This window comes from Anabrus simplex, chromosome 4 (assembly GCF_040414725.1).
Source record: "Anabrus simplex isolate iqAnaSimp1 chromosome 4, ASM4041472v1, whole genome shotgun sequence".
In the NCBI taxonomy this organism is placed as follows: domain Eukaryota; kingdom Metazoa; phylum Arthropoda; class Insecta; order Orthoptera; family Tettigoniidae; genus Anabrus; species Anabrus simplex.
Window position 1 is genome coordinate 277,751,159 of NC_090268.1, and position 27,273 is coordinate 277,778,431.

Consider the following 27,273-nt stretch of genomic DNA (forward strand, 5'->3'; position numbering starts at 1 on the left):
CGAGACGATTCTAACTCCTCTGTCCATTGAATCTATGGATAAATCATAGTGGTATGACTTAGGCGTAATGAACTATCCTGTTCAGTAACACCAATCACATACATCAGTTATTTCCCGGAAGTACTTCCAGTTTGTCCAATAATCTGCCTTTAGTGACAGCCAATCAGGATTTGTAATATCAGTTTCCATAAACTCTAATTTTATGTCTGAAACCACTTTCTACTGTTTAGTTTGCTAATAAGCATAATATTTCATGTCAAAACTGATGTAATTGGCCAGAATTTATTGCTTATTTATTTCAAAATATCAGAGATAATGGAGTATCACTCTAGAAAGTGTTCGAAGTCTGTAGAAAGTTGCAGGTGCTCTTGGCTGCTTCTACTACTCAACACCCCTCATGAATGATCCAGTATCTTTTAAATCGTACTGGGTTCATAGCCCTGTTTATTAGCATAATTTCATGTCTATTACTTAACGATGAAATAATTTCTTCTTTAGTAATAACTTCCTGTTTCAACTAATATGATGAACGGATAGTAAGTAAAGTGGTCTTTGGTATGTTTAATTTCCATACGGAAGTGAAGAACAAGATCGAAACCGGAGAATATTGACCGTTGATAGGGTGTACAATTTGTGACGAAAAATAGCCAAGAAAATGAACTTTCTTTCTGAAAGTGAAGAAGAAATTTACAGAGACTATTGTGCATAAGTAAACAAACGTCCCCAGACACCCCATTTGTGTGACGTCAGGCTATGCGTAGATAAGTGCGAGTGCAATGCGTCTGCATCATAGACAAATTTTCTGTCAGAATGAGTCAACGTAGAAGGAATTACTTGAGTTTGGACGGGGCATGATTATAGAGGCCCACATGTTCGGGCATTCGGTCAAAGAGATTTCACGGGAGTTACATGTGCCAAAGTTCACTGCTGGAAATGCCATTGTGAAGCGGAAAAGCGAATCAAATTATCGTTGTGGTAGGTCTAAGGAATTAACTGATACGGACCGGCGAACTCTAAAGCATACAATACGAACCAACCGTCAGACATCTTTGTCAACTATTGCAGAGAACGTCCATTGCAGATCAGGGACGGATGTATGTAACAGAATGATCCGTCAAGTGGCGGTAGGATTCCTTTGTGAGTAGTGTGCTGCTTCCTGGATGCCACTAATCACAAAAACGAATGCCCGATGTCACTTAGAGTGTGCAAACAACGCAGTCATTGATCTGTGGAGCAGCGGAAGGAGGTTTTATATGGAATGATGGCACTCAGATAGGCGTATGTGGATCTGATGCCATAGGTCTGGGCATTGCCTGTGATTAGTACCCAGTGTGTGAGGAACAGCACGGGATAGTAGGGTCCCTGTGATTAGTACCCACTCTGTGAGGAACAGCACGGGATAGTAGGGTCCCTGTGATTAGTACCCACTGTGTGAGGAACAGCACGGGATAATAGGGTCCCTGTGATTAGTACCCACTGTGTGAGGAACAGCACGGGATAATAGGGTCCCTGTGATTAGTACCCACTGTGTGAGGAACAGCACGGGATAGTAGGGTCCCTGTGATTAGTACCCACTCTGTGAGGAACAGCACGGGATAGGAGGGTCCCTGTGATTAGTACCCACTGTGTGAGGAACAGCACGGGATAGTAGGGTCCCTGTGATTAGTACCCACTGTGTGAGGAACATTACGGGATAGTAGGGTCCCTGTGATTAGTACCCACTGTGTGAGGAACAGCACGGGATAGTAGGGTCCCTGTGATTAGTACCCACTGTGTGAGGAACAGCACGGGATAGTAGGGTCCCTGTGATTAGTACCCACTGTGTGAGGAACAGCACGGGATAGTAGGGTCCCTGTGATTAGTACCCACTGTGTGAGGAACAGCACGGGATAGTAGGGTCCCTGTGATTAGTACCCACTGTGTGAGGAACAGCACGGGATAGTAGGGTCCCTGTGATTAGTACCCACTGTGTGAGGAACAGCACGGGATAGTAGGGTCCCTGTGATTAGTACCCACTGTGTGAGGAACAGCACGGGATAGTAGGGTCCCTGTGATTAGTACCCACTGTGTGAGGAGCAGCACGGGATAGTAGGGTCCCTGTGATTAGTACCCACTGTGTGAGGAACAGCACGGGATAGTAGGGTCCCTGTAATTAGTACCCACTGTGTGAGGAACAGCACGGGATAGTAGGGTCCCTGTGATTAGTACGCCTACGTGAGAAACACCGTGCGTTTGCGTTGTCTATTAGTGGTGCCATTATGTGGGAAACACCATAGGTCTGCATTAACTGTGCGACGTACAATACTTGTGAATAGTAACATAATGTGTGAAACTCCGTGAGTACACGCTACTTTTCTTTAGTTCCGCAACATGAGAAATACCATGGTTCCATTTTACGAGCGATAAGTACCATTATGACGGGCCGTTGGCCCGGATTTTGGACCCCTTAAGTCAACAAGCATCATCGATTCAAGACTGTGCTTTGAAAGCAGTCCCTTGGTCAGTAAAACTATTGCTTTAAGACAGTTTCTGGGAAGGTAGGGCGTAGCGGGTCGAATCCACTGATTGTTTAAAGTTCATAATCATTGTTCTTGTTTTTTGAATTCTAGTCAGTGGATCAATTTTGGAATTATTTTAACCTTTCAGTATTGTGAGCTGGATCCGCTGATCAGTTTTCAATTCATATTCATCCATTCATACTTCATCATCAAGTACGGTATTTTACATTCTGGTCAGTGGATGAATTTTGTACTTTTAAATTGTCATATTTCATCTCATTTCGTACCATTAGGGGCCGATGACCTAGCCCTTAGGCCCCTTTAAACAACAACAACAATCATCATCATCATCATCATCATCATCATCAATTCCATTCCCTAGCATTGCAATCATGAACACTAGCAGTTGATATAAAACAGTTAATTTCCTTTTCAGTCGGTAAAAGATCTATTTCAAATTAAGGTCACCAAATATACATTGTGGAATGAAGAAAAATTGTAATTTTAAACAAAATATTTTACAATTTTATTGAAGTTATCAACGGAATCTCTGCTTCCTACCTATCGTAGAGGACCTTCCGTCTTCATCCCGAGGGATTCTACTGCGTACAGGGCGTCTGGTCGAATGACTGCACAGTAGTGTCTGAGCTTTGCATTGAAGGACACTGATCGTTTATTATAGATGTCTTTGGTTATTTGCAGTGCTGTTTACATCTCCTTGATCCTTCACACGAAGTCTTTATTAATATTATTATTATTAGTATTATTAAAACATACTGGACAGCTGCAGTCGCTAAAGTGCGGCCAGTATCCAGTATTCGAGAGATAGTATGTTCAAACCCCACTGTCCGCAGCCCTGAAAATGGGTTTACGTGGTTTCCCATTTTCACACCAGGCAAATGCTGGGGCTGTACCTTAAATAAGGCCACGGCCTCTTCCTTCCCACTCCTAGCCCTTTCCTGTCCCATCATCGCCGTAAGACCTATCTGTGTCGGTGCGACGTAAAGCAACTAGCAAAGAAAAAGCATACTCGCTTGTACTCAGCTACTGTGTGAAGGCATTTTACATTCATGCCATTTAGGCAGCCTGAAAGTCAATCTCAATGTTCCATTTTATTCTACCAGATGGCAGAGATCGAACGGGTGACCTGTCCATGAGGTTCAAGTTATTGTATCGGGTAAGCACCGGATCTGCCATCTGACACGTAGTGCTGAACAAACTTGTTTGAACCCACGATCATATGAACAGCACATCGGACTCGACCATTCATACACTGTTTTTTCTAGTAACATTTCTCCTTTTGTGAATCTACTAGATGGTCGTCATTTTCATTAAAAGGTCCAAAAACCTACTAAATATTCCAAACAAAATTATTGGAAATCTTTAAAAATTCGTGATTGCTGCGTGATTCAGACAGTTGGAGTTGGCTTTCTGAGCCCAGTTTCGTCGCTTCCATCCTAGCTCAGTCCGGTGCTATTTCAAAGTACGCATGTACGTCCACTTTGTACCTGCAGAGATACTGGCATGTACAATAACTCATGCGGGACAACATCTCGTCATCTGCGCCTCTCCGAAGTTTCTTACCATATCCCCAAAGGAGACAAAATATATTTCACGAAAACTTCCTCATTTCCTCTCAGCTCTTCTTCGAGTCTCTACATCATGAGTTAGGTTGTAAAAAGTAATGACCGTAAATCGTACAAGTGGACATTGCCTGGTCCCTGACCTGGCCAGAAGCTGAGAAACAGGACCAACATGTACTGCACAGTTCACCTTTAGCCTGTACACGCCTTGTGTTAGTGTTGAAATAAACTACTGTACTGGAGAATATTTCACATCATGTTCTGTCATTATTACATGCAATTACAAACAGATACCATTATTGTCTCTTGCTCTCCTTGGGAGTGCCACTTCTTATCGACCAAAACAACTTTTCAAACTTAATATAAAGCTTTTCTTTCGCTCCCTTCCTTCACGTTAAAGTAAGGCCACATATACTATAAAGAAGAAAAAAGAAGGGGAAGAAACTCAAGTGTGGGTGACCAAGCTATAATTCATCGGATTAAAATGATACAAACATTACAGCAGTCAAAATATCCTGATACAACAAGATTATATTTATCCTCTCATGCGTACAGGGCAAGGTATTTATGGCTGTGTGACCACTTCATTGTCGCACGTACTCTGCAGGACTGCGGGGGTCCTGAATAGGAGATGAGCTCGTGTTTTTGGTACACGATCGCTTGCATAGCTCGTTCCCACAGGCATTTGGATAGAAAACAGCTCGTTGTGGCTATGAGGCTCAAAGTAGCTTCGTGACTTCCCTGGTAATTATCTTCTTGAAGTCCATATGTGGTTATTCGAGACAAGTCTGGGAACAAGTGAGCTGACAGCTCTTATATTGTGCGACCGACGTTGAAGAAGTCAACGTTACATATTAGAAACGAGAAACAACTGCTTTACATATAGAAACTAAATCTTCAGTAGCGAGAAACAGGAATATTTATTACTATCGTTTGTATCCGTTCTTCGCACGGGATTTTGCAGTGGATTACATGTTTCTTTTGGGAATATATGCGAAGTAACATGGCTCTATTCATAGGTTTAATGTGACATATTAATGATATTTTCCTTTTAAAAAATGTGTGGCAATAACCCGAAATATGATGAAGCTGAACAAATTCAAGAGAGAGAACGAGGACGATTTCCGAATTGATTATACGGTGCAGTACCTAGTCCGAAGTTGTGCGAAATTCTCCATGATTCTCAAGTTGCATATTGTATCTCTGACCAATGGCGTCGTACGCTGAGGGTGACGATACGTCCCTTAATATCTGCCCCATCTTAAAGAGTAAAATAGCTCTTTAGTTCTTCCATTACCCACCTTGAAGCGATATGCAAGTCATGTCCCATGGGACTTGGACAAAACATCCATTTTTTTGTAATCATCTGCGATATTGTCCGTCGTACAATAAATACGTACATGGCAAAAAGGATCGGAAATAACATATTATTAAACGTTTGTTTTATACAATATTTGATAGATCTTTAACAAATATATTTGATAATAATCTTCCTATAAATAGCAACACCATGTGATTACCATGACATCATACGCACCTGATAACACAATCACCACTTCATCTTTCACTTCATTCTCGGCCGGAAAACGTCTAGTTATCCAACTGCATTCGTTTTAAGTTGATAGATGGCCAATTCTTTGATCATTCAAAGTGATTAACATTTTCAAATTTTTGGCACCATTTCCGCTTTTATTGAGCAGACATCACTTTCTCTCCTTTTTCACACACCTCTTGAGAATACCCGCAGAGAACAGGTCTCTTCGCACACCTTCTCCTGCGACAATTCGTTCGTTACCTTACCATTATACAACTGTTACTGCACCATAGTACTTTTTCAGCGACTTGTTCATCTGTGGACATCAATCAGTGGAACTACAAAACGTATGCATACATAAGTTGCAGCGAGCTTCGTTCCTTTGTTCTTGAGCAATAAACTAGGGAAATTTACTTTCTGAATTACTCCCACATCTCCGTTTAGCTGTGGTTTATCTACGAAGCACTTCATCTGCCACTTAATGTTATTCCAGGTATTCATTTAGAAGATATATTCTGTTTTATCTTTCCATCAACTTAATTATCACTGGAACTTTAATTGGACGAGAAATAAAAGTCAGATGGCTTAAAGCTCTACAGCGTAGTTGATAAATTAAGAAGGTTTTGTCATAATCATTCCCGGAACATTTTTAGACTGCAATGAACAACTGATGTATGGCCATATTTAAGGTGAAGACTTGAATTTAATTACTGCTACTATCGTCGCCATAAGACCTATCTGTGTCGGTGCGACGTAAAGCCCCTAGCAAAAAAAAAAAAAAAAAAAATTACTGCTACCATTTTTGGAATGGTCTTATCAATTAACATGAATTTTAACGTAGAAGCTTTAATGAAATAAAATTCTTGAAGAGTATTTGGATCACTGATTCTCTGTTCTCTATTACCTGTTATTTATATTTTGCTAAAAGACATCTTTGCCACAAGGAATTTAGGATTTTGTCATTCAAATCCATCACTACTGAACAAATTATTGGGTGGAAAGAGTTACGTGAATGCAGAGTTCATCACACATCTTGGATTCTGGAGTGATGGGGAAGATGTGTGCTGGTGCAATATTATCCAATCCAAGTGTCTTATGCTCGAATTCCGGAGTTTTTAGGTGGTATTTTCTCTAGGTCCGGTATATAGCACAAAAAGGGAATCTGGTTAAGAAAATTAGTTTGGTATGCACATGAAGAAATACATATATCCAGATATCGTGAATAACACACGCATTCCGCCGTATCTATATTTTGCGTGTTACCGGCATAATTTAAACATTGTTATCAAGTGAAACAATACTTCTACTAAAGGGTAATACAAATGTCATCATTTTATTGTAATGAATATTTCACTTTAGTAACGCCGAACATGAATGGATGGGAGTACTTACCGACGACGACCACGTGACCAAAGACGTTGCCGCTGCCAATGGCCGAGCAATTCCACCGCCGGTTGCGAAATTGCTCCTGGCACTCCATAACACCCAGCTTTACGCCGTCACCGACTGCCACCATGGCATCCGGTGCTTGCCGGCACATATCCCTCTGTCGCGCCGTCAGCCCGGGTATCCGGCTGCATATCACATGCGCCCCCAGCGCCACGACGCTGGACATAACCCTGAAATATAAAAATACAAGCTTAGACCTGAATTTCTTCTAAACGTTTGAGTATCAGGTGATATTCCAATTCCCCTATACTAATTACCATGCTATTTTACCAGAAAAGTAATACCATTTATCTTGTAATATATGTACTACCGAGCTCGATAGCTGCAGTCGCTTAAGTGCGGCCAGTATCCAGTAATCGGGAGATAGTGGGTTCGAGTCCCACTGTCGACAGCCTTGAAGATAGTTTTCCGTGGTTTCCCATTTTCACACCAGGCAAATTCCGGGGCTGTGCCATAATTAAGGCCACGGCCGCTTCCTTCCAACTCCTAGGCCTTTCCTATTCCATCGTCGCCATAAGACCTATCTGTGTCAGTGCGACGTAAAGCAAATAGCAATATATATGTATTTTACCTGTTCTTTTGATTTTGAAAGTTTATTTTACAAATAATGGATCAGTTTTGAATATTTATAAAATAGCAGACACCTTTCCGATAAATCTCAAGTTTTCAAAACTGGTGAGTTACATCTTTAGTTTTAAAATATTTTCAGGATAACAAATATGCATTCCATCAAATAACTCAATATTTTCTACTCAACATTGGACACCACTTCTTGTTTACATTCGTCATGGATAGTGTGTTCAATAATGTTCAGTTCTTCAATTTTATGGTCTACGTAACAACCTATAGGATTATGAAAAGTTGATGAATATTGAATTTCCACGACCGCATTGTAATCGAAACAGACTTTCAACGTATTATGTCGTGTTACATAGCTCAATTGGTAGAGCAACCGACGCGAAATCGGGAGGTTGTGGGTTCGGATCCCACTGGTGTCCGGCTGGCCATTTTTGTTCTGTACTTAACATCTCTTCAACACGTACTACATGTACGTAACACGACGTAATACGTTGAAAGTCTGTTTCGATTACAATGCGGTCGTGAAAATTCAATATTCATTGACATGCCCCACAACGGCCGACTTGAACGCACTCTACAGTGTGCTAGCAGCAGTGCCAGACCTGTAGCTCAGATCCTTTCAAACAGAACAAAGATGGCTTAGGCCACCATAGCTCAATTGGTAGAGCAACCGACGCGAAATCGGGAGGTTGTGGGATCGGATCCCACTGGTGTACGGCTGGCCATTTTTTTTTATGTACTTAACATCTCTTCAACACGTACTACATGTACGTTACACGACATAATACGTTGAAAGTCTGTTTCGATTATGAAAAGTTGCTTGAACCTCCAAGCTGGCCATGGCTCATTTTCTCTGAATTGTAGCCAGAGGGTGATAGTAAAAATCAAATGATACGATTCAATCTTATTTGACATTCAGAAGTTTAATATCAGAATCACCTTCATATCTGCTCTCAGGATTCTCCGTATAAGGAAACTAAATTTTGCTAAGGAAGAGTAATGAGCAAATAAAGCGTTTCTGCTTAATGCTTATTGGATCGTGGATCGTTACCACAACAGTAAACTAAATTATTTTAGAGAAAAGTTCAGTTGGTTGAAAAGATGTAGTTTCGAGAGAATTTTATGGAATTGTTCAGTTACATCATTTCTTAAAAGAAGTAAAAAAAAAAAAAAAAAAGGTTCCACCTGATCGATACTGTTTATTTGCCTGAGTCCTAAAATAGTTGATAAAGATATTGATTCCCATAGGGAATCTGAAATTTTTGTCCCGAATGAGTAAATTTATAATACCAATATAAATGGTCTGTTATTGGGCATTATAAATTTTCCAGCTAACTCATTCCTGGTTGCCAGCGTTTCGCCCCCGTGTGCTAGGTTGGGCTCGTCAGTTGGTACCTAGCACACCTACCAAAACGCGTGGCTAGTGCATTTAAAAGACATTTCAGATTCCCTATGGGAATCAATATCTATATCATCTGATGGCCAAGCAGGCATCATTTTTTGGTAGTGAGACAAAGTTTCTCATAGTGCATTGGCACTGCCGGTGGCTTCAAATAGCCTACGCAGTGTCCTCCACGTTATGCACTAGTCACACGTCTTGGTAGATGTGCTAGGTACCAACTGACGAGCCCAGCCTAACACATGGGGGCGAAACGCTGGCAACCAGGAATGAGTTAGCTGGAGAATTTATAATGTCCAATAACGGACCATTTATATTGGTATCCTGAAATAGTGTTTGGTGACAACGGACTTAGCATCGGCAGTCTAGATAAGTACATAACTTTTTCATTATATCAATACTTATAAATATAACTTTAATTTTTATCAATACTGGTTCATATTATGATTAAAGTCTCTATCATTGACAAGTTTACGCAACGTAAACAATACTGTACATATATAGGCATGTTTTAATAGATTTGATAGAATCTGAGGATGCTCTTGTAGAACGAAACATGTCATTCTCTGTATATTAGTGTGTATTTTTACAGGTATGTTTATAGTGTTTGTACCGGGCGGTACACCTCCGCGCCGCTAATTCAAATATTGCGCCAGTTGAAACTCCTCTACTGGAGGAAGCTTGAACTTTAACTTCCACATTAATGCTAAGATTTCTCAGAAGATGTCATTACTATAAATTTTGAAGAGTTCTGAACTGTGTCTTTTTCGATTTATTTTTGTTTTCTCTGTAGTAAGAAGTGTGAACATTCTCTTCTAGATGGCACTACTTAAGAACTACAATTGTGCACCCTAGTGCGAAGTGAAGGAACTTTTTTTTGAAGAAATTTAGTATGTATAAGTTTGCTCTTTGTTAAATTTCTTTCAGTCATTGTTTGAGTTGGCAATGTTAATCCTTTCGTTCCGCCAGTTTTGAATTTAGCCAATCCCGAATTTCTTTACTTAATTTTTGACCAATCAGGTGTATCTTCTCCAACACGGATATGTTGCTTGACCCTAGCCAATAAAGTGAGGAGGGTGTGGGTTCTCGTTCATGAAACGTCTCGAATTTTCCGCGAGGGTATATAAACTGCTGTGTTTCTGGTCTCGGTGCCACTTCAGTAACATCTCTCATTGTGTGATTATATAGCAGGGGCGGGAAGCGCCTCTTTCTTCGGGCAGCAGTTCAACCATCAGGTAATGGCCGTTTTATAACTTATTTTCTTGCCAGCTCAGCAGTTTAACCCTCGGGGCGGGTTCGAAACTTTCCTCATATAACCTATATTCAAAATGTAAAAGACACTTGGTATAAATTCTGTCTCTTTAACTACAAATTGGGTAGAGAGTGCCTAACCCTCTCGAGCTCCCATTCATTTTGTCTTGAGGTGACTACGTTTTTATAACAGTTTCCCTTCTACTCGTAATGTCATAACATTTTTCAATCGTGTCACCTCAGTAGTATGGGATTAGCCCTTGCATAAGCGGCCTTGTGCCAAATAGGATTTAAAGAAATGTATTAGGAGTGCAGTTTCGCCTCCTCTTAAGTTGGTATTTTGGAGGCCATGTAATTGTCCGGTTTCTTTACGGGATAGGCCTCAGTAGGTTGGGTATTTTTACCCCTGTTTTCATGTGCTTGGAGGTCAGCTTGAAGGTGGAGTTTAGTGTGGCCTTTGATAGGCTTGAACTTTGAGAGCGGGTTGCTCTTTCTTAATGTTGGTTTCTGTGTGCCTCGAGCAGGCTTTACTGAGTAATAGGGAGCAAGTGCTCCTGGGCATGATTGGGGTTCTCTGCCCCTTTGTCAAACTTTGTTTTTGGGTAAAGTTGGGCTAATTGCTCAAGAATTGTGAATCTGGGGCTCGAAGCCCGAAATCCATTAATAAACCGTAATTGTACTTTCTTAACTTGTGGATATACAAATGAGTTCCTGTTATACTTGTTGTTTCTTGATCTGGAAAAGAAAATATAACCTTGTAAAATTTTAAATCAACTTTAATTTCGTAAGTTGAGACCTGTTCATCCCAGCACCTTCTTTCACCTCTGCACATCCACAATACACCGTAACAGTGTTATAATTTATATTGAAATTTCTGTGTGTTTGACGGACAGAAAAGTTTTTGTTACATTTAATTGAAACATGTAGAACATGTTTCGTCTACTTTGTAGACTCCTGGCCAGAGAGAGGGCGTTACCTTCTAGGTGGCCCGACCCTCCTCTTCGGGGAGGGGAATGAAAACTTTCCCTAGGTTCCTAGGTCCTACTTTGTAGACATCCTAAGTATCATATGTTTAGGCGTATTGTATAATTATAATTAACAATGGCACAATCTTACTATCTTAATGTCAAAACACACATCATAAACATTAATTTTTTAACTTAATTATACTAAAATGTACGTGCCATGAAAATTGTGATAGTACATATATCACACCCCAGAATTATATGTAGAAGTTAGAGATATTATTGTCATTATTCGATTTATTATTATTATTATTATTATCAGTATTTCATTTATATATTTTTCCATTTATATTTATAAGCTGGAAGATATCCACATATGTAGGTATGAGTAATTTGTTTTGCACGAGTGGGAAAACATTGCTTTAATAACTCTGGTAATTTGAATGAGTCATATGGCTACCCCAGTGTTTGTTGTGATGTACTTGTGTCGGGAAATTCATGAGTCATGTATGTATCCCAGCCTGATGAGATGAGCTTGTTGCTGTATTAGGAAAATTTGGTGACTCATGGAGTATACCCCAGAGTTTGTTATTGTCTTGGGAGGAAGTAGTAGTTCAGGGCTTGGTCTTGATTTTAGATCACTCATGATTGGCTGACAAGCACCAATCCAGACGTATCATCTGAGAGGAGGGGGATGTTGATGTCTATAAAGGTTGATGATACGGCGGCAACCAAAAAGACATTGTAAGGGTGATTGTAGAGGTGATTGTAAAGGAACGAGAAGGAAGATAACTACAACTACAACTACAACTACAACTGACGCACTGTACGGGAAGGAAGTGGTGCTGATACACGGTACTGGAATGACACGGCTGCAATGGACTGGACTTCAAACGTTCGTGGAGCGTAGTCTTGTTATGTTCGTGGAAAGTGGATGATTGTGGAGAGTGCTTGCGCATTAAGTATTGTAGCACTTGTGGCGGCCTAGCATTATATGTTGGTGAAAGCTATCTCCGACTTTCCATAAATTTATATGTTGAGGATCGACAGACGTGTGTATATATCTTTACAACAAGTGTTAAAATATGTGAACACAGTAGTACAAGGTACAGTATCTGTGTGATGTGATAACTGCCGATAATGAGAATCGGTAAGTCGAATTGATATAGAGACAGTGAAGGGTATTTATCTTCATACATGTACATTGTTCATCGGACTATCTACAAATGGTAGCTTAGTTCTCGCTTTCGTTTTCCCACGATTTTCATTATTATTGTTGTTGTTGTTGTTGTTGTAAATATGGAGTCTTCCAGCAATATTTTATGTGTGTATTATATGTATAATGTTGTATGTTGATGAGGTGCTCATGCACGGAATTTGTTAAGAATATAGTTAGCTATTTTAGAATCAGTGTTATTGATGAACCTAGGTGCAGTTTCTACCTAATTAGTCGTTTTCAGGAGGTTAGGTAAGGCCTGCAGCAGATGTACCAGTACGCAGCATTATGTACACGCCCTGGGATATACAGTTTATCATGCTCTTATCTAAATTCGAGGGATCCATTCTGGTGAACTCTGGCGCCCATACTACGGACATTTCGGTTAATTATGCTTATTAATTTTATTAAGTTTTTGAGTGATTTTATTCATTTATTATTATTATTATTATCATCATCAAAGAAAGTTACAAAATAAAAGGGCGGGGGTAACGTTAACGGATGAAATATGATTACATACAGATCGTTTGCGCGTCGTAAGAATATCTCAAATTTTATTTCTTCTTTAGGAAGCATATATTTATATTTTTTGTGAATGTTGGTGGAGTCTTTAGTAGGTAGTTCATATGTTTAATGAAAATACAGAAGTGAAACTTTGTACTTATCATCATAGTGGTTACGTAGGACATGACGCTGATATTCTCACTAAGAATCTTGTTAATAAAAAAGCTTTAAGCTATAAAGTTTCCCATTGTCACTGTTCATGTGCTGTGTAAAAACTTACTGACAAAACATTCGTAGCAAATCTAGCAACAATTCACTAAGTGTACGATTATTTGGTGACCTTTAGAACACTACTCTTGTTCTTGTGTTTGAAAGGGATCTTCTAACGTTGCCATTGTCCTGTTGAGAAATCTTGTGACTGTCTTGTATCTGACTGCTGGCAATTTACATTGTGGCATGTATCCCGTTCTGCAATAGGGAAGAAAGGAATGTGCATAAACACGCGTGTACGAAGAAATTATTTGTGTGAATGACTGTTACAGAATTTTGTAACACGCATACATCGTTGATATACATTATTTTGAACATGACTGCTAACGTATATCGCATACTCATACAGGAATGACAACCGCGGGCGGTAATATATGCATAAAGGCGTGATTACTGAAGAGAAAACATTTGTGTCATGATTTACAGGATTTTAGTTATATCATTACTAACACATGCCTCTGAAATGTGACCTCTGTCAAGATCTAATGAAAGAGAGCTTGATATATTTGAGAGAAGAATATTTTGAGATGCACTTCTTGGCCAGTGAAGTAAAAGAATGTACACCAGTGCTTCGTTATTAGGGTACAACGATACAACACTAATCGAAATCGACTTTCAACCTATTACGTCGTTACGTCGTGTTACGTACATATAGTACGCGTTGAAGAGATGTTAAGTACAGAACAAAAATGGCTAAGTAGATACTAGTGAGATCCGAACACACAACCTCCAGATTTCGCCTCTTTTGTTCTGTACTTAACATCTCTTCAACACGTACTATGTGTAAGAAACACGACCTAATAGTACGGCTCCATGGCTAAATGGTTAGCATGCTGGCCTTTGGCTACAGGGGTCCTGGGTTCGATTCCCGGTAGGGTCGGGAATTTTAACCTTAACTGGTTAATTTCTCTGGCACGGGGCTGGGTGTATGTGTCGTCTTCATCATCATTTCCTCCTCATCACGACGCGCAGGTCGCCTACGGGCATCAAATCAAAAGACCTGCATCTGGCTAGCCGAACTTGTCCTCGGACACTCCCGGCACTAAAAGCCATACGCCATTTCATTTTCACGACCTAATAGGTTGAAAGTCGGTTTCGATTACATGCGGTCGTAAAAATTCAATATTCATAATACAATGGTAACCTTGACACGCCATATAATACATCAGGAATTGATTAAGTCATTGCAATCAAAGGCCTAAAGCGGACTAGATACGTACTGCGTGTCTGTGATAATAGGATAAAGAAGGTATTTAATATGCTTTCAGAAGAACTTAAAATGTTGGTGGTCAAAAGTTATAGAAATGTGTCCGTCAATACATCAGGATTTTGGCAATTACGAACTGGAGCAGCATGGCACTGAAAAATGAAGACTTGAAGAAACTTCCGAGGAAGGCCAAGGTCCGGAAAGGACTATCGAATCAATAATAATAATAATAATAATAATAATAATAATAATAATAATAATAAGCTCGATAGCTGCAGTCGCTTAAATGCGGCCAGTATCCAGTATTCGGGAGATAGTAGGTTCGAATCCCACTGTCGGCAGCCCTGAAGATGGGTTTCCGTGGTTTCCCATTTTCACACTAGGCAAATGCTGGGGCTGTACCTCAATTAAGGCCACGGCCGCTTTCTTCCCACTCCTAGCCCTTTCCTGTCCCATCGTCGCCATAAGACCTATCTGTGTCAGTGCGACGTAAAACAACTAGCAAAATAATAATAATAATAATAATAATAATAATTGTTACGGAGTTTTGGTGGATCAGCAGAGGTGAAAGAAGGTGCGGGCTGGAATGGGTCTAACTACAAGTTCGAAAAATGAATTAAAATTTTAACAAAGGTTATATTTTCAAAACTTAACAGTGGTGACATATAATTTGAAAACTCAACAAGTCAACAAGAAGCCAAAATCAGGTACAAATAAATTACAAGTGTTAGGGGATAATTACACGATCTGGGCTTCGAGCCCCACAATGACAATTCTTGAGCTATTAGCCCAACTTTACCAAGGTACAAAATTGAACAAAGGGGCAGAAAACCCCATCATGCCAAGGAGCACTTGCTCCTAATTACAATGTTAAGCCTCCTAGAGGCACTTTCCAAAATACCAGAAAGAGTGGACCTGCTCTCAATTTTACAAGCCTTATCAAAGGCCACAACAACCCTTACTCCTAACTGCCCTCAAGGCACACATACAGTGAAACAGGGGTATCTAATACCCAACCTACAGGGCCTTTGCATGAAGAAAACAAAACATCAGGGTGAGTTACTGGCCCCAAGTACAGAAGGAACTGGAGGCGTAAACTTGCACTCCAAAATACACCTTTAAAACCTAAGTGGCTCTAGGCCGATACACAGGGGCTAGTCCCAAGCTAGGGAGGTGAGCCGTATGAGAAAACTTTAATACATTAAGGAAAAGAAGAAACGGTTATAAAAACTTGGTCACCTCAATTTCAAAATGAAGGGGAGTTCGAGAGGGTAAAGCACTCTTTATCCCCGCTTTACAGTAAACGATATTTGTAGTTTTTACATAGACAGAAGAGGAATTTACATTTTAAAGTGGTATGTTACATATTAAAAGGTTTCGAACCCTCCCCGAGAGTTAAACTGCTGAGCTAGCGGGAAATAAAGATGTTAACAGGCCATTACCTTGTTAAAGAGCTGCTGCTTGAAGAAAGAGGCGCTTCCCGCCCCCTGCTACATATCCACACACTAAGTTAGATGTTACTGAAGTGGCCCCGAGACAAGAAAATCAGCAGTTTTTATACCCTCGTGGAAAATTCGAGACCTTTCAAGAATTAATAGACACACCCCCTCAACTTTATTGGATAGCTTAGAGCTACATATCCATATCGAAGAAGACATACACTATTGGTCAAAAATTAATTAAAGAAATTCGGGATTGGCTGAGTTAAAAACTGGCGAACAGAAATATTAATATTGCCAACCCAAAAAATAAAAGAACAAAATGTAGTAAAGACAAAACTTAAGAATACAAAATGTCTTCAAGAAAGTTCACTCCTTCGCACCAGAGTGCGTAATCATAGTTTTTAGTAGAGACATCTGGTAGAGAACGTCCACACTTCTTGATCAATTACAAACAAAAACACATCAAAATTCACACAGAGCCATCTTCGGAGAAAGTGTTGAGTTAATACAATTTCTTAAAGTTCAGACTTTCTCCTGTAGAGGAGTTTCAACTGGCGCAATATTTGAACTAGCGGCGTAGAGGTGTACCGCCCGGTACAATAATAATAATAATAATAATAATAATAATAATAATAATAATAATAATAATAATAATAATAATGTGGACGAAAATAATCTTAAAATTTAGATTATTTTAGACAACAAATTCTTTTCATAAATTCGCTCATTGGGCCTTCAGAACCTGTGAAAAAATATAACACTCCAATTTTCATCAAAACAATAATAACTCTTCCTATAAAAGACGTGATGCACAAGAACTCAATTATTTGAGTTACAGGATGGTGCCATTAAGACATGTTATTCCCCATCATGTTTTGGACCTTTTCATTCCTGTACCTCCAATATGATTACATACAGATTGTTTGCACGTCGTAAGTGTATCTCAAATTTTATTTCTTCTTTAGGAAGTATATATTTATATTTTTTGTGAATGTCGGTGGAATCTTTAGCAGGTAGTTTATATGTTTAACTAGCGAATGTACCCGTGCTTCGCTACGGTATTCTACATTGTATTCGAATATCGAAGTAAATAGTGTACATGCAGTAAATAAGATAGTTTTAAAATTGCATGTCTCTTAGCGTTATCCGAGAAAGAGCATGGGGAGGTCCCCGTACGTTTCCAATGTAAAGTGTTTGTTACGGATTTGTGATATAACGGCAGGCTCACTTGCCTACTGGCATTCACAATCAGGTTGGGAAGTTTACATTATAATTGCAGGCCCCATTGCCTACTATGCGGACAGAATCGATTTGGGGAGTTTTCGTTAAAATGGCAGCCCCCCTTTCCTACCTCCAGACAGATTACAGTTTTTATTATAATGGCAGGCAATTACCCTACTATCACTCGAAATTGAGTTGTGCAGTTATCATTATAATGACAGGCCCCTTTTCCTACTGCCAGCCAGCGTACTGCCAGTCACACCAAGTTGGTGAGTTTCCATCAAAATAGCAGGCCACTATGCCTAATGCCAGTCACATTTTAGATGAGTACATTTCTTTATAATGGCGGGCACCCTTGCCTACTGCCAAACACAATCGGGTAGGGGAGTTTTAAACAAAACTGCATGCTCACTTACCTTCTGCAAGTCAAATCGAGAAGGGAACTATTCATTACAATTGTAGGCCTTCCTTACTAATGACAGTTACACAGGAGTTGGAGAAGGAACCCTTTCCTACTGCCAGTCAAAGTCGGTGTGGGGAGTACTGATTACAATAGCAGACCGACCCTTTCTCGATCGCTAAATCGACATCAGTGAATATATATAGATCGACATACGAAAGTATATGCGTGTTTACAATATTGAAGACCTTCATTTACAGATTAACTGCTACTAAACGTACGTCATATCGACAAAGGATTATACCATAAGACACGCCGGATTTAGTGGCCTAAATGGCTGGTCCAATGATATGTCATCTATTCTTGGGTCAGATTTAGAAACGTGGAACAGGGTAAAGGTTTTGTAAGATCATCTCACATTACATTACTTTTCGGATAATAATGTGACAGCTACATACGTAGCATTTGGCTCACATATGGCTACTGAGTGGGCCAATTTTCGTGAAGAGTTTGATGATTCTGTATTTCATATAAGTAATTGAAAGTATGAATAATGCATGTGAAAATTCCAAATTGACTTAACATCGATTAATAGAGAAAAATCAAACGTAAAAGGGATACAGATACGGCATAAAGTCATAAGACCAAGGTTGTAGATCATTCCAAATTGAACGGAGATTGTGCAATCCGTTACGTGATAGGAATTTCCGAAGGTCTGCACCATCATTAAAATTGCCTGCATATTTCGATATTCTTCGGGGATAAAAAATGAAAAATTTAATGATATAGGATTTTTCATTCGTTACAGGCTAAAACGTATAATTTTGTCAAATTTCAATTATCTTCTTATTCTTCTGGCAGATTATGCCACAATGTGGATTTTGGGCGAGGCGGGTAAAAATTAGGACTTTCAGGAAATCAAAAATTATGGAGATTGTTATTATTACCCCTTAAACGGAAAGCTGTACGAAAATTTCGCCAAAATAGTCAGTGTAGAGGTACACAGTCGTTACGATTTGATTTATATAGATAAGGAATCTGCTCCATGTAAAACACCTTTTGGGCTATGTCCGCTGGACTTAACCTGCAAAAGTGACCATTCATGATATCTCCCTTATTAATCCTCCTGACGAAAAAATGCACATGAAAAAAAAAAGGTTTAGAGGTGGAATTCCATCAGGTTTGGTCGATTTCCAGTCAGGTTGGTCTTGTTCTGTATATATTGTGGAAGAGTAAAATCACCATTTCGGTTCCTTATAAACCGCCAGTCCATTCCGGAACATGAAATGTTATTTACGTTTAAAACCTACCTTTGGACAGGTGGATGCTAAATATAAATTTTGTTTCGAATGTCTTCAGTAGTTTTCAAGTTGTAAGGAATACGCTTTACACGCACCCGCTCGTGAGTTAAGTCCGATGGGACTTGTACAGAAAAACGGTCCTTTAATGATATCTCCCTTATTGATCCTCGTATCGAAATGATGCACATGAGAAAAAAAGGTTTAGACATTAATTTCTACCAAGGTAGGTAGACTTCCATAAACTTTTGTTGTGTATATTTTTTGGAAGTGCAAAATCACTGTTTCGGTTTCGTATAAACCCCCAGTTAGTTCAGGGATTTAGAAACAATATTTGCCCTGAAACCTATCAAGGACAGGTGTATTCTAAATACGAATCTTGGTGGAAATGCATCCAGTAGTTTCTAGCATTCACGTACATACGGCGTAATTAAGGAAGAAAATAATACAGTTAAGAATGTTGAAACTAATAGAAAATGGATTATAACTGAGGACAGCCGGATAACGACAAATAAATAAATGCCGTGAGTTATGGATATAATAAAGCGCTAACAGAGGAGAAATTTAGGTTCAGTGATTCTTAGGTAAACAAATATGAAGATGACTAATGGTGTTATTACTTAATCTATTCGAGGGCGGTTATAACCTCCAACGATATTCCGCCAATATCCCGCAGATGAGCCGATTGATGCCTCTCTTGCCATCTACCCAAGGAACAACCACGAATTTAAAAGCATGATGAGGAAAATGGCAATACGTTACTTCCCTACTGGCATGCAGTCAGAGACGTTGCCATGGTAACCTGTAGGTTCGTTGTCGGTCTGTCGGTCACTAAATGCAGAGCATGATACCAGCAGAAAATTGTAAATTTCTCCGTCATGTGAAGAGTAAGGTAAATTATGAACATAACGAAAGTTGTTTATAATGAAGAGACGTTTCACGTACGGTAAACGAAGTTTACAGAAAATCAATAGTATAAGAGAAAATAGAGGAAAACCACTGTGGTTTTCCTATAAACACCCCGTCTATTCAAAGATTTTAAAATTATACGCATATCGGAACCTTTCCTGGGATGAGTATACTCTAAATATGAAGTTTGGCTGAGATCTATCCAGCCGTTTCGACGTGATGGTGGGAAAACCACTCTGGTTTTCCTATAAACCCCACGTCTATTCAAGGATTTTAAAATGATATGCATATCTAAACCTTCCCCGGGATTAGTATACTCTAAATACAATGTTTGGTTGAGATCCATCCAGCCGTTTCGACGTGATGGTGGAAAAACCATTCTGATTTTCCTATAAACCCCCCATATATTCAAATATTTTAAAATGATATGCATATGGAAAACTTCCCCGAGGATGAGTATCCTCTAAATATGAAGTTTGGTTGAGATCTATCCAGCCGTTTCGACGTGATGGTGGGAAAACCACTCTGGTTTTCCTATAAACCCCCCGTCTATTCAAGGATTTTAAAATGATATGCATATCTAAACCTTCCCCGGGATTAGTATACTCTAAATACAATGTTTGGTTGAGATCCATCCAGCCGTTTCGACGTGATGGTGGAAAAACCATTCTGATTTTCCTATAAACCCCCATATATTCAAATATTTTAAAATGATATGCATATGGAAAACTTCCCCGCGATGAGTATCCTCTAAATATGAAGTCTGGTTGAGATCTATCCAGCCGTTTCGACGTGATGGTGGAAAAACCATTCTGGTTTTCCTATAAACCCCCTGTCTATTCAAGGATTTTAAAATGATATGCATATCAAAACCTTCTCCGGGATGAGTATACCCTAAATATGAAGTTTGGTTGAGATCTATCCAGCCGTTTCGACGTGATGGTGGAACAGACAAACAGACAGACAAACAGAAACAATTTTATTTATATAGATTTTTACACTCGTTCTTCACCCCCTTTCCATCCCCGCCCAAAGGAGTCCTATGAGTGCCTTACACAACAGTATATTTTTTTCCCAGATATTAAGTCTTATTTGTACCTATTTTGGTTGACAGCTATGCCCAAACGTACATGCATAATCTCACTGCTCTAGAATCCTGGAGCTGACGTTGCCATGGTTACGGCAGTTCATTTCTTTATCCGATTCCTAGAGCAGGGGTAGTGTGGTGCCAATATCTCCGTAACGGTTGGTTTTAGGGCCTTAAAACATGGTTTTCGGGCCCGTAGGGCTTACCGAGTTTTGTTCTTTGCGTCAAGAGGATTAAATTGAGCTTTGTCTCGTCCTTATACGACAAATTCGATATTTTGCCTATAATAGTATAAGAGAAAATGGAGGAAAACCGTTTTTCCTATAAAACCCCCGTCTTTTCAAAGATTTTAAAATGATATGCATATCGAAACCTTCCCCGGGGTCAGTATACTCTAAATATGAAGTTTGGTTGAGATCTATCCAGCCGTTTCGACGTGATGGTGGAACAGACAAACAGACAGACAAACAGACAAACAGAAACAATTTTATTTATATAGATGAGAATTCAGAAGTGAAACATTGTACTTACCATCATAATGGTTACGTAGGATATGACTGGTATGTTCCGTCATGGAGCTTCCACCGTCTCAAAACTGTTTGAAAATGAGCACTCGTGGGAGCTCTGATGATTTCACGCAGGTTATGAGATACAGTTATCCAGAAAATGTTCCCCTTCAGTTTTACAAGTCACCAGTGATCTACATTCCCTGGATAAATTTGAAGTCTCATAACATCAATATCACTACATTTTGTTGAAACATTTTTATTCTGTGAGTAGAGTAACTACATTGGCGAAAAAAGCAACACTTGACTACGTACGTCACTTTTGTCACGCTCTAGCATCTGATGTCGAAATTGTTCAGTGTTAGTAGCTGGCCGCACCGACTGGGGCATACGTCGTTCCATCATGTCACGAATATGTTCAGTGGGAGAGAAATCTGAGGATTGTGCTGGCCAGGGCAGTTGTCGAACACCACGAAGAACACGTCGCGTATTAGCAGGAGTACCTTACTTGGACGAGCAGTATCCTGATGAAAGGGTACATCATTTTCCTCTTGCAGGAATGGCAACAGAGCGAGTCGAATAATCTTCTGGATGTAATGGGCATTGTTTAAAGGACTCTCGACAAACACCAAAGGTAATGTGAATTCTAGCTTATTGCGTCCTACACCATGATATCAGTAGTTGGGCCCGTATGTCGGCGGCGAATATTTCTAATACACACCATGACCGAGTCCATTATTCTCCTAGGTAATCTGTTCTCACGCCCCCTCACATGACCCGTCATCGAAGCCGATTTATGCGTCCAGCTTCTTCCACCTCGTTTATTCCTAACTTTGCGTCCATCTCCTCATTCCCAGTATCCGTCTGCGGCAGTAACAGGAATCAATCTCGTTACCTCCAAAAAAAAAAAAAAAAAAAAAAAAAACAACAAAAAAAAACAAAAAAAACAAACCAAACCCCATGGCACTACAGCCCTTGAAGGGCCTTGGCCTACCAAGCGACCGCTGCTCAGCCCGAAGGCCTGCAGATTACGAGGTGCCGTGTGATCAGCACGACGGATCCTCTCGGCCGTTATTCTTGGCTTTCTAGACCGGGGCCGCTATCTCACCGTCAGACAGCTCCTCAATTCTAATCACGTAGGCTGAGTGGACCTCGAACCAGCCCTCAGGTCCAGGTAAAAATCCCTGACCTGGCCGGGAATCGAACCCGGGGCCTCCGGGTAAGAGGCAGGCACGCTACCCCTACACCACGGGGCCGGCTCAAAAATCCGACTACCTCTGCTGGGTTTGAACCCGCTATCTTGGGATCCGGACTCCGACACTCTACCACGGATCCACTTACACTATCTCGTTACCTCCATGTCTTTTATTTCCAACTTATGAATAAGATTTCCTGACTCCACCAAGATTTCATTCCCATACAGCGAAGACTGTTTGAAAACAGACCTATGTAAAGATAGCGTCGTCCGCGAAATCATTTCTTGCTATGCGGTACGAGACGTGTAACCGTTAACTTGCGTTCGGGAAATAGTGTAATTGAACCCCACTGGCGGTAGCCCTGGGCAAGGTCTTCCGTGGTTCCCCATTGCCACACCAGAGAAATGAAAATGCCGGGGGTTATGCCTTAAATAAGACCATGGTAAATTCCTTCCCGGTCCTAGCTGTGTCCTACACCATCATCAACAAACAAAAGTAATCAGTCAACAGACCTTGACAGATACAACTTCCAATGTGAAATACAGAGAAGTAGTTTCAGATGCGTTTGAAATAAGAACAGGAGTCAGGCAGGGAGATGTGCTCTCGCCTATGCTCTTCAACTGTATTCTAGAAAAAGTCATCCGCGAATGGCGCAAGGAAATGAAAAATTAATGGGTCAGCAGTGGAGTCAGACTGGGTTGAAGGAACAAACCTTGTAATTGACTGTCTTGCTTTTGCAGATGACCTAGCAATCATTTCTCACTCGCTACAGACAGCTACAAAACAAGTCAGGCAGCTTAAGTCACAGACAGCGAAAGCAGGTCTTCGGATCTCCTTTGAGAAAACTCGGTTTATAACAAACATAAAGGAGGCACCAAAAGAGCTAAATGTGGAACAGGGAAAAATCAAGCGGGTAAGAAATTTTAAACATCTAGGTAAATGAAATGTCGTATGGCTTTTAGTGCCGGGATATCCCAGGACGGGTTCGGCTCGCCAGGTGTAGGTCTTTTGATTTGACTCCCGTAGGCGACCTGCGCGTCGTGGTGAGGATGAAATGATGATGAAGACAACACATACATCCAGCCCCCGTGCCATTGGAATTAACCAATTAAGGTTAAAATTCCCGACCCGGCCGGGAATCGAACCCGGGACCGTCTGAACCGAAGGCCAGTACGCTGACCGTTGAGCCAACGAGTCGGACAACATCTAGGTGAGTGGATAGAACCCAACATGTCTGAGAAAGAGGCCTTCATGTCACGCACGAATAAAATTGAAAAGACATACCGTCCAACCAAGGGTGTATACAACAAAAGTTCAATATCCTTGAACGCCATGTTCAGACACTACCGCACAGTCATTCGTACGGAGGATCTCTATGAGTCGGAGTGCCTTGCAGTGAACACACACAAAAAAAAAGGCCTTAATGAGAAGCTTGAGATCAATGAAAGAAAGATTTTGAGGAACATATTGGGACCCATCAAAGACAAAGGTGAATATAGACGAAGGCACAACGACGGGCTCTATTTCCACGCAGAAAAGATAACCGATACGATGCGGAAGGGAAGGATTGCTTTCTACGGTCACGTGCAGGAATGAGTCCTGCAAGATCAACCAAGCAGATTTTCTACTTCCAAGGTAAGAAGAAAAACGGGGCCTGGTTCAGCGAGGTAGAAAGAGATCTACAAGAGGTGGGATTACACATGATGATATATTGGAGCGCAACCCACTTAAGAAGAAACTTCATGACCACAAGCAAAGCCGAAGTTGAAAACATGGAAGTCGTGGGCCGAACAAAGAAAGGAACAACGCCGGCAACGAATGCGGGAACACTGGGCAAATGTTAACGAACGGGGAAGGAGAGTGGTTCTTAGTTGGCCAAAACGACATGAATGAGACATCAGAGAAAACCTCCAAATGATAAATATCAAACCCATAAAATTATAGTGATGAATGGACTAAAGCACGACGAAAAACCGAAAAGAAGACACGGTGTCCCTTGGACATAGGAATGCAAGCAGACCCACTCACAAGGAATTAGGGAGTTCTGTGCTGGAAAAGAAAGTTCACTGCCAAATGTAACAAGATTTCACATGTTCCTCTATGACCCCAGAGAATAAACACTACTACTACTTTTTTGCTAGGGGCTTTACGTCGCACCGACACAGATAGGTCTTATGGCGACGATGGGATAGGAAAGGCCTAGGAGTTGGAAGTAAGCGGCCGTGGCATTAATTAAGGTACAGCCCCAGCATTTGCCTGGTGTGAAAATTGGAAACCACGGAAAACCATTTTCAGGGCTGCCGATAGTGGGATTCGAACCTACTATCTCCCGGATGCAAGCGCACAGCCGCGCGCCTGTACACACACGGCCAACTCGCCCGGTACTACTACTACTACTACTACTACTACTACTACTACTACTACTACTACTACTACTACTTCTTTTACGTCCTACGAACTACTATTTTAACTTTTCAGAGACGCAGAGGTCCCGGAATTTTATCCCATGTGAGATTTGTGTGCGTGCCTACTAATCCACCCATAGGACGCTGTCGTATTTAGGCACCTTCAAATGCCACTGGACTCAGCCGGAATCGAACTTGTCAACTTAGATTCTAGCATCTGAGCCCCTCAGGCCCGCAATTTTGAGGATGGTCCACGTTTTAGCTACCGCACCCTACAGGTGGCCGTGTGTCGTATGAAAATGTTTGACTTCCTCTTAAACAGATGCACGGGCGAGTATTCACTGCTCAGTCCAAAATTTTACAGAAATCGTACGAAGACCGGCTGCTGCCTGTTTCGAAGTGTAAGCTACATTTGACTCCACAACCCAAAGGCTGACTGGAACACCAACAGTTCCACCGTCAGCTTCCACAGATGGCCTTGGCGTCACTGAAGAGGTACACTAGGGAAATGAGGAGTGATGCGGTTTCCCGTTGTTTTCCTTGCCTAGCCAGAAGCTGCTATTACATATCAATCTACCAAGCCCAATGGAAAGTTCACATCTATGCGTAACACTTTCGCACCATTCTTTACAGGAACTGGCTGTATAAGGAAGGCAATAATAGCAATGCTCATACCACAGTCACTTCCATTTTGTCTGAGTCAAAGATGGAACTGAGACAGATCAGTGAATGTAATAAATTTATTCCACCCATCCCAAAAAACATAGTGAACAGAAAACACAATGGGTCGCCAGCAAAGGCTGCGTTTCAATGTAACTTACTAAATGGCAGACTTTATAAAAGCTGTAGCCTTTTTCCTTGCCATTGAATTTGTTTTGACAAGACCAGCTGCAAAGTAGGAAAAATGACAACATTCATGAAAATCTGACCGTGGCCTAGTAACTCAGAGTACAACACTTGTCCAATGTAAACGAAATTTCAGTAAACATTGCCATGATATTCATGAAAAAGAAACATGTTTTAAGTTTCAAAAGTGAAGAGAAAAGAATAACGTGGCACTTTACACCGTTTCATCTGTTAAACAATACACTAATTAAGTACTGCAGGAGTATAGGAATCGAGTGTAAAATAATGCCCTCAGTACTGATAATTTATGATGAAGGAAAATAGCATTCGAATTTACTCACCTATAGTTCCTTAAAACAGTCCGACTGAATTGTCAGCGTTGAGGCCTTTGGTTCAGAGGGTTCCGGGTTCCATTCTCGGCCGTGTCAGGGATTTTAATCGCGTCCGATTAATTATTCTGGCCTGGGAACTGGATGTTTGTGTTTATCCCAACACTTTGAACTTCATAATCAGACGAAACACTACACTACCAACCACCATAGAAACACCACAGTGATTACATCCCTTCATATAGGGTTGGCATCAGGGAGGACATCCAGCCGTAGAACACGACAAGAGCCACACATGCGACGCAATTCGACTCACGATCCCACAGATGTGTGAAAACCGGAAGATTAAGAAGAAATAGTTCCTTTAATCACAATATCCTTCTCGAATCCTTAGGTGGATATTTAACCGAAAGAAATGGAAAAATTATTCTTATAAACCACACCCAAACCCCATGGCACTACAGCCCTTGAAGGGCCTTGGCCTACCAAGTGACCACTGCTCAGCCCGAAGGCCTGAAAATTACGAGGTGTCGTGTGGTCAGCACGACGAATCCTCTCGGCCATTATTCTTGGCTTTTGAGACCGGGGCCACTATCTCACCGTCATATAGCTCCTCAATTCTAATCGCGTAGGCTGAGTCGACCTCGAACCAGCCCTCAGGTCCAAGTAAAAATCCCTGACTTGGCCGAGAATAGAACCCGGGGCCTCCAGATAAGCGGCAGGCACGCTACCCCTACACCACGGGGCCGGCTAAAATTATTCTTATAGTATTATAAAAATAATGTTACTGGATTCCAATGTATTAACTAATTTGTCAGGCTCTACCAAGTGAATTACTTATGGAGCTGTGTTCAATTTCAACTGAATTATATGAAAGTCAAGATGTAAATAAACAGTTGTAAGTTTGGACAATATCAGCGCTATCAATTGAAGATTGCAACTGATCAAAATTTAACTGTTATTTTGGAAGGTGTTAGTAAAACTAACTCTAAATTGCGGGTGTGATAGCGGAGTGACATTGTTATTGGTTTCTGAGTACGTAAGTCGGCCGCTGTAAGAATACCGTTCAATGTATGTGATTTTTGAAATGATCAGTCATCCACGTAAAATTGGATTTCCAGTGGTTAGTAAGATCTCAATATCAACACTCGCATGAAACAAGCTTACTTGCTCTTAAGT

At 40.6% G+C, this 27,273-nt stretch overlaps 1 protein-coding gene across 1 annotated transcript in view; it reads right to left on the bottom strand.

Annotated features, from left to right (window-relative positions):
- The window catches only part of Wnt2 (Wnt oncogene analog 2), a 1,072,327-nt gene that overhangs the window by 493,357 nt on the left and 551,697 nt on the right, over positions 1–27,273 (bottom strand). Inside the window, exon 2 of the mRNA XM_068227505.1 lies at positions 7,008–7,234. Within this exon, the coding sequence (XP_068083606.1) occupies positions 7,008–7,234 (227 nt within the window). The remainder of the gene's footprint in view (positions 1–7,007; positions 7,235–27,273) is intronic.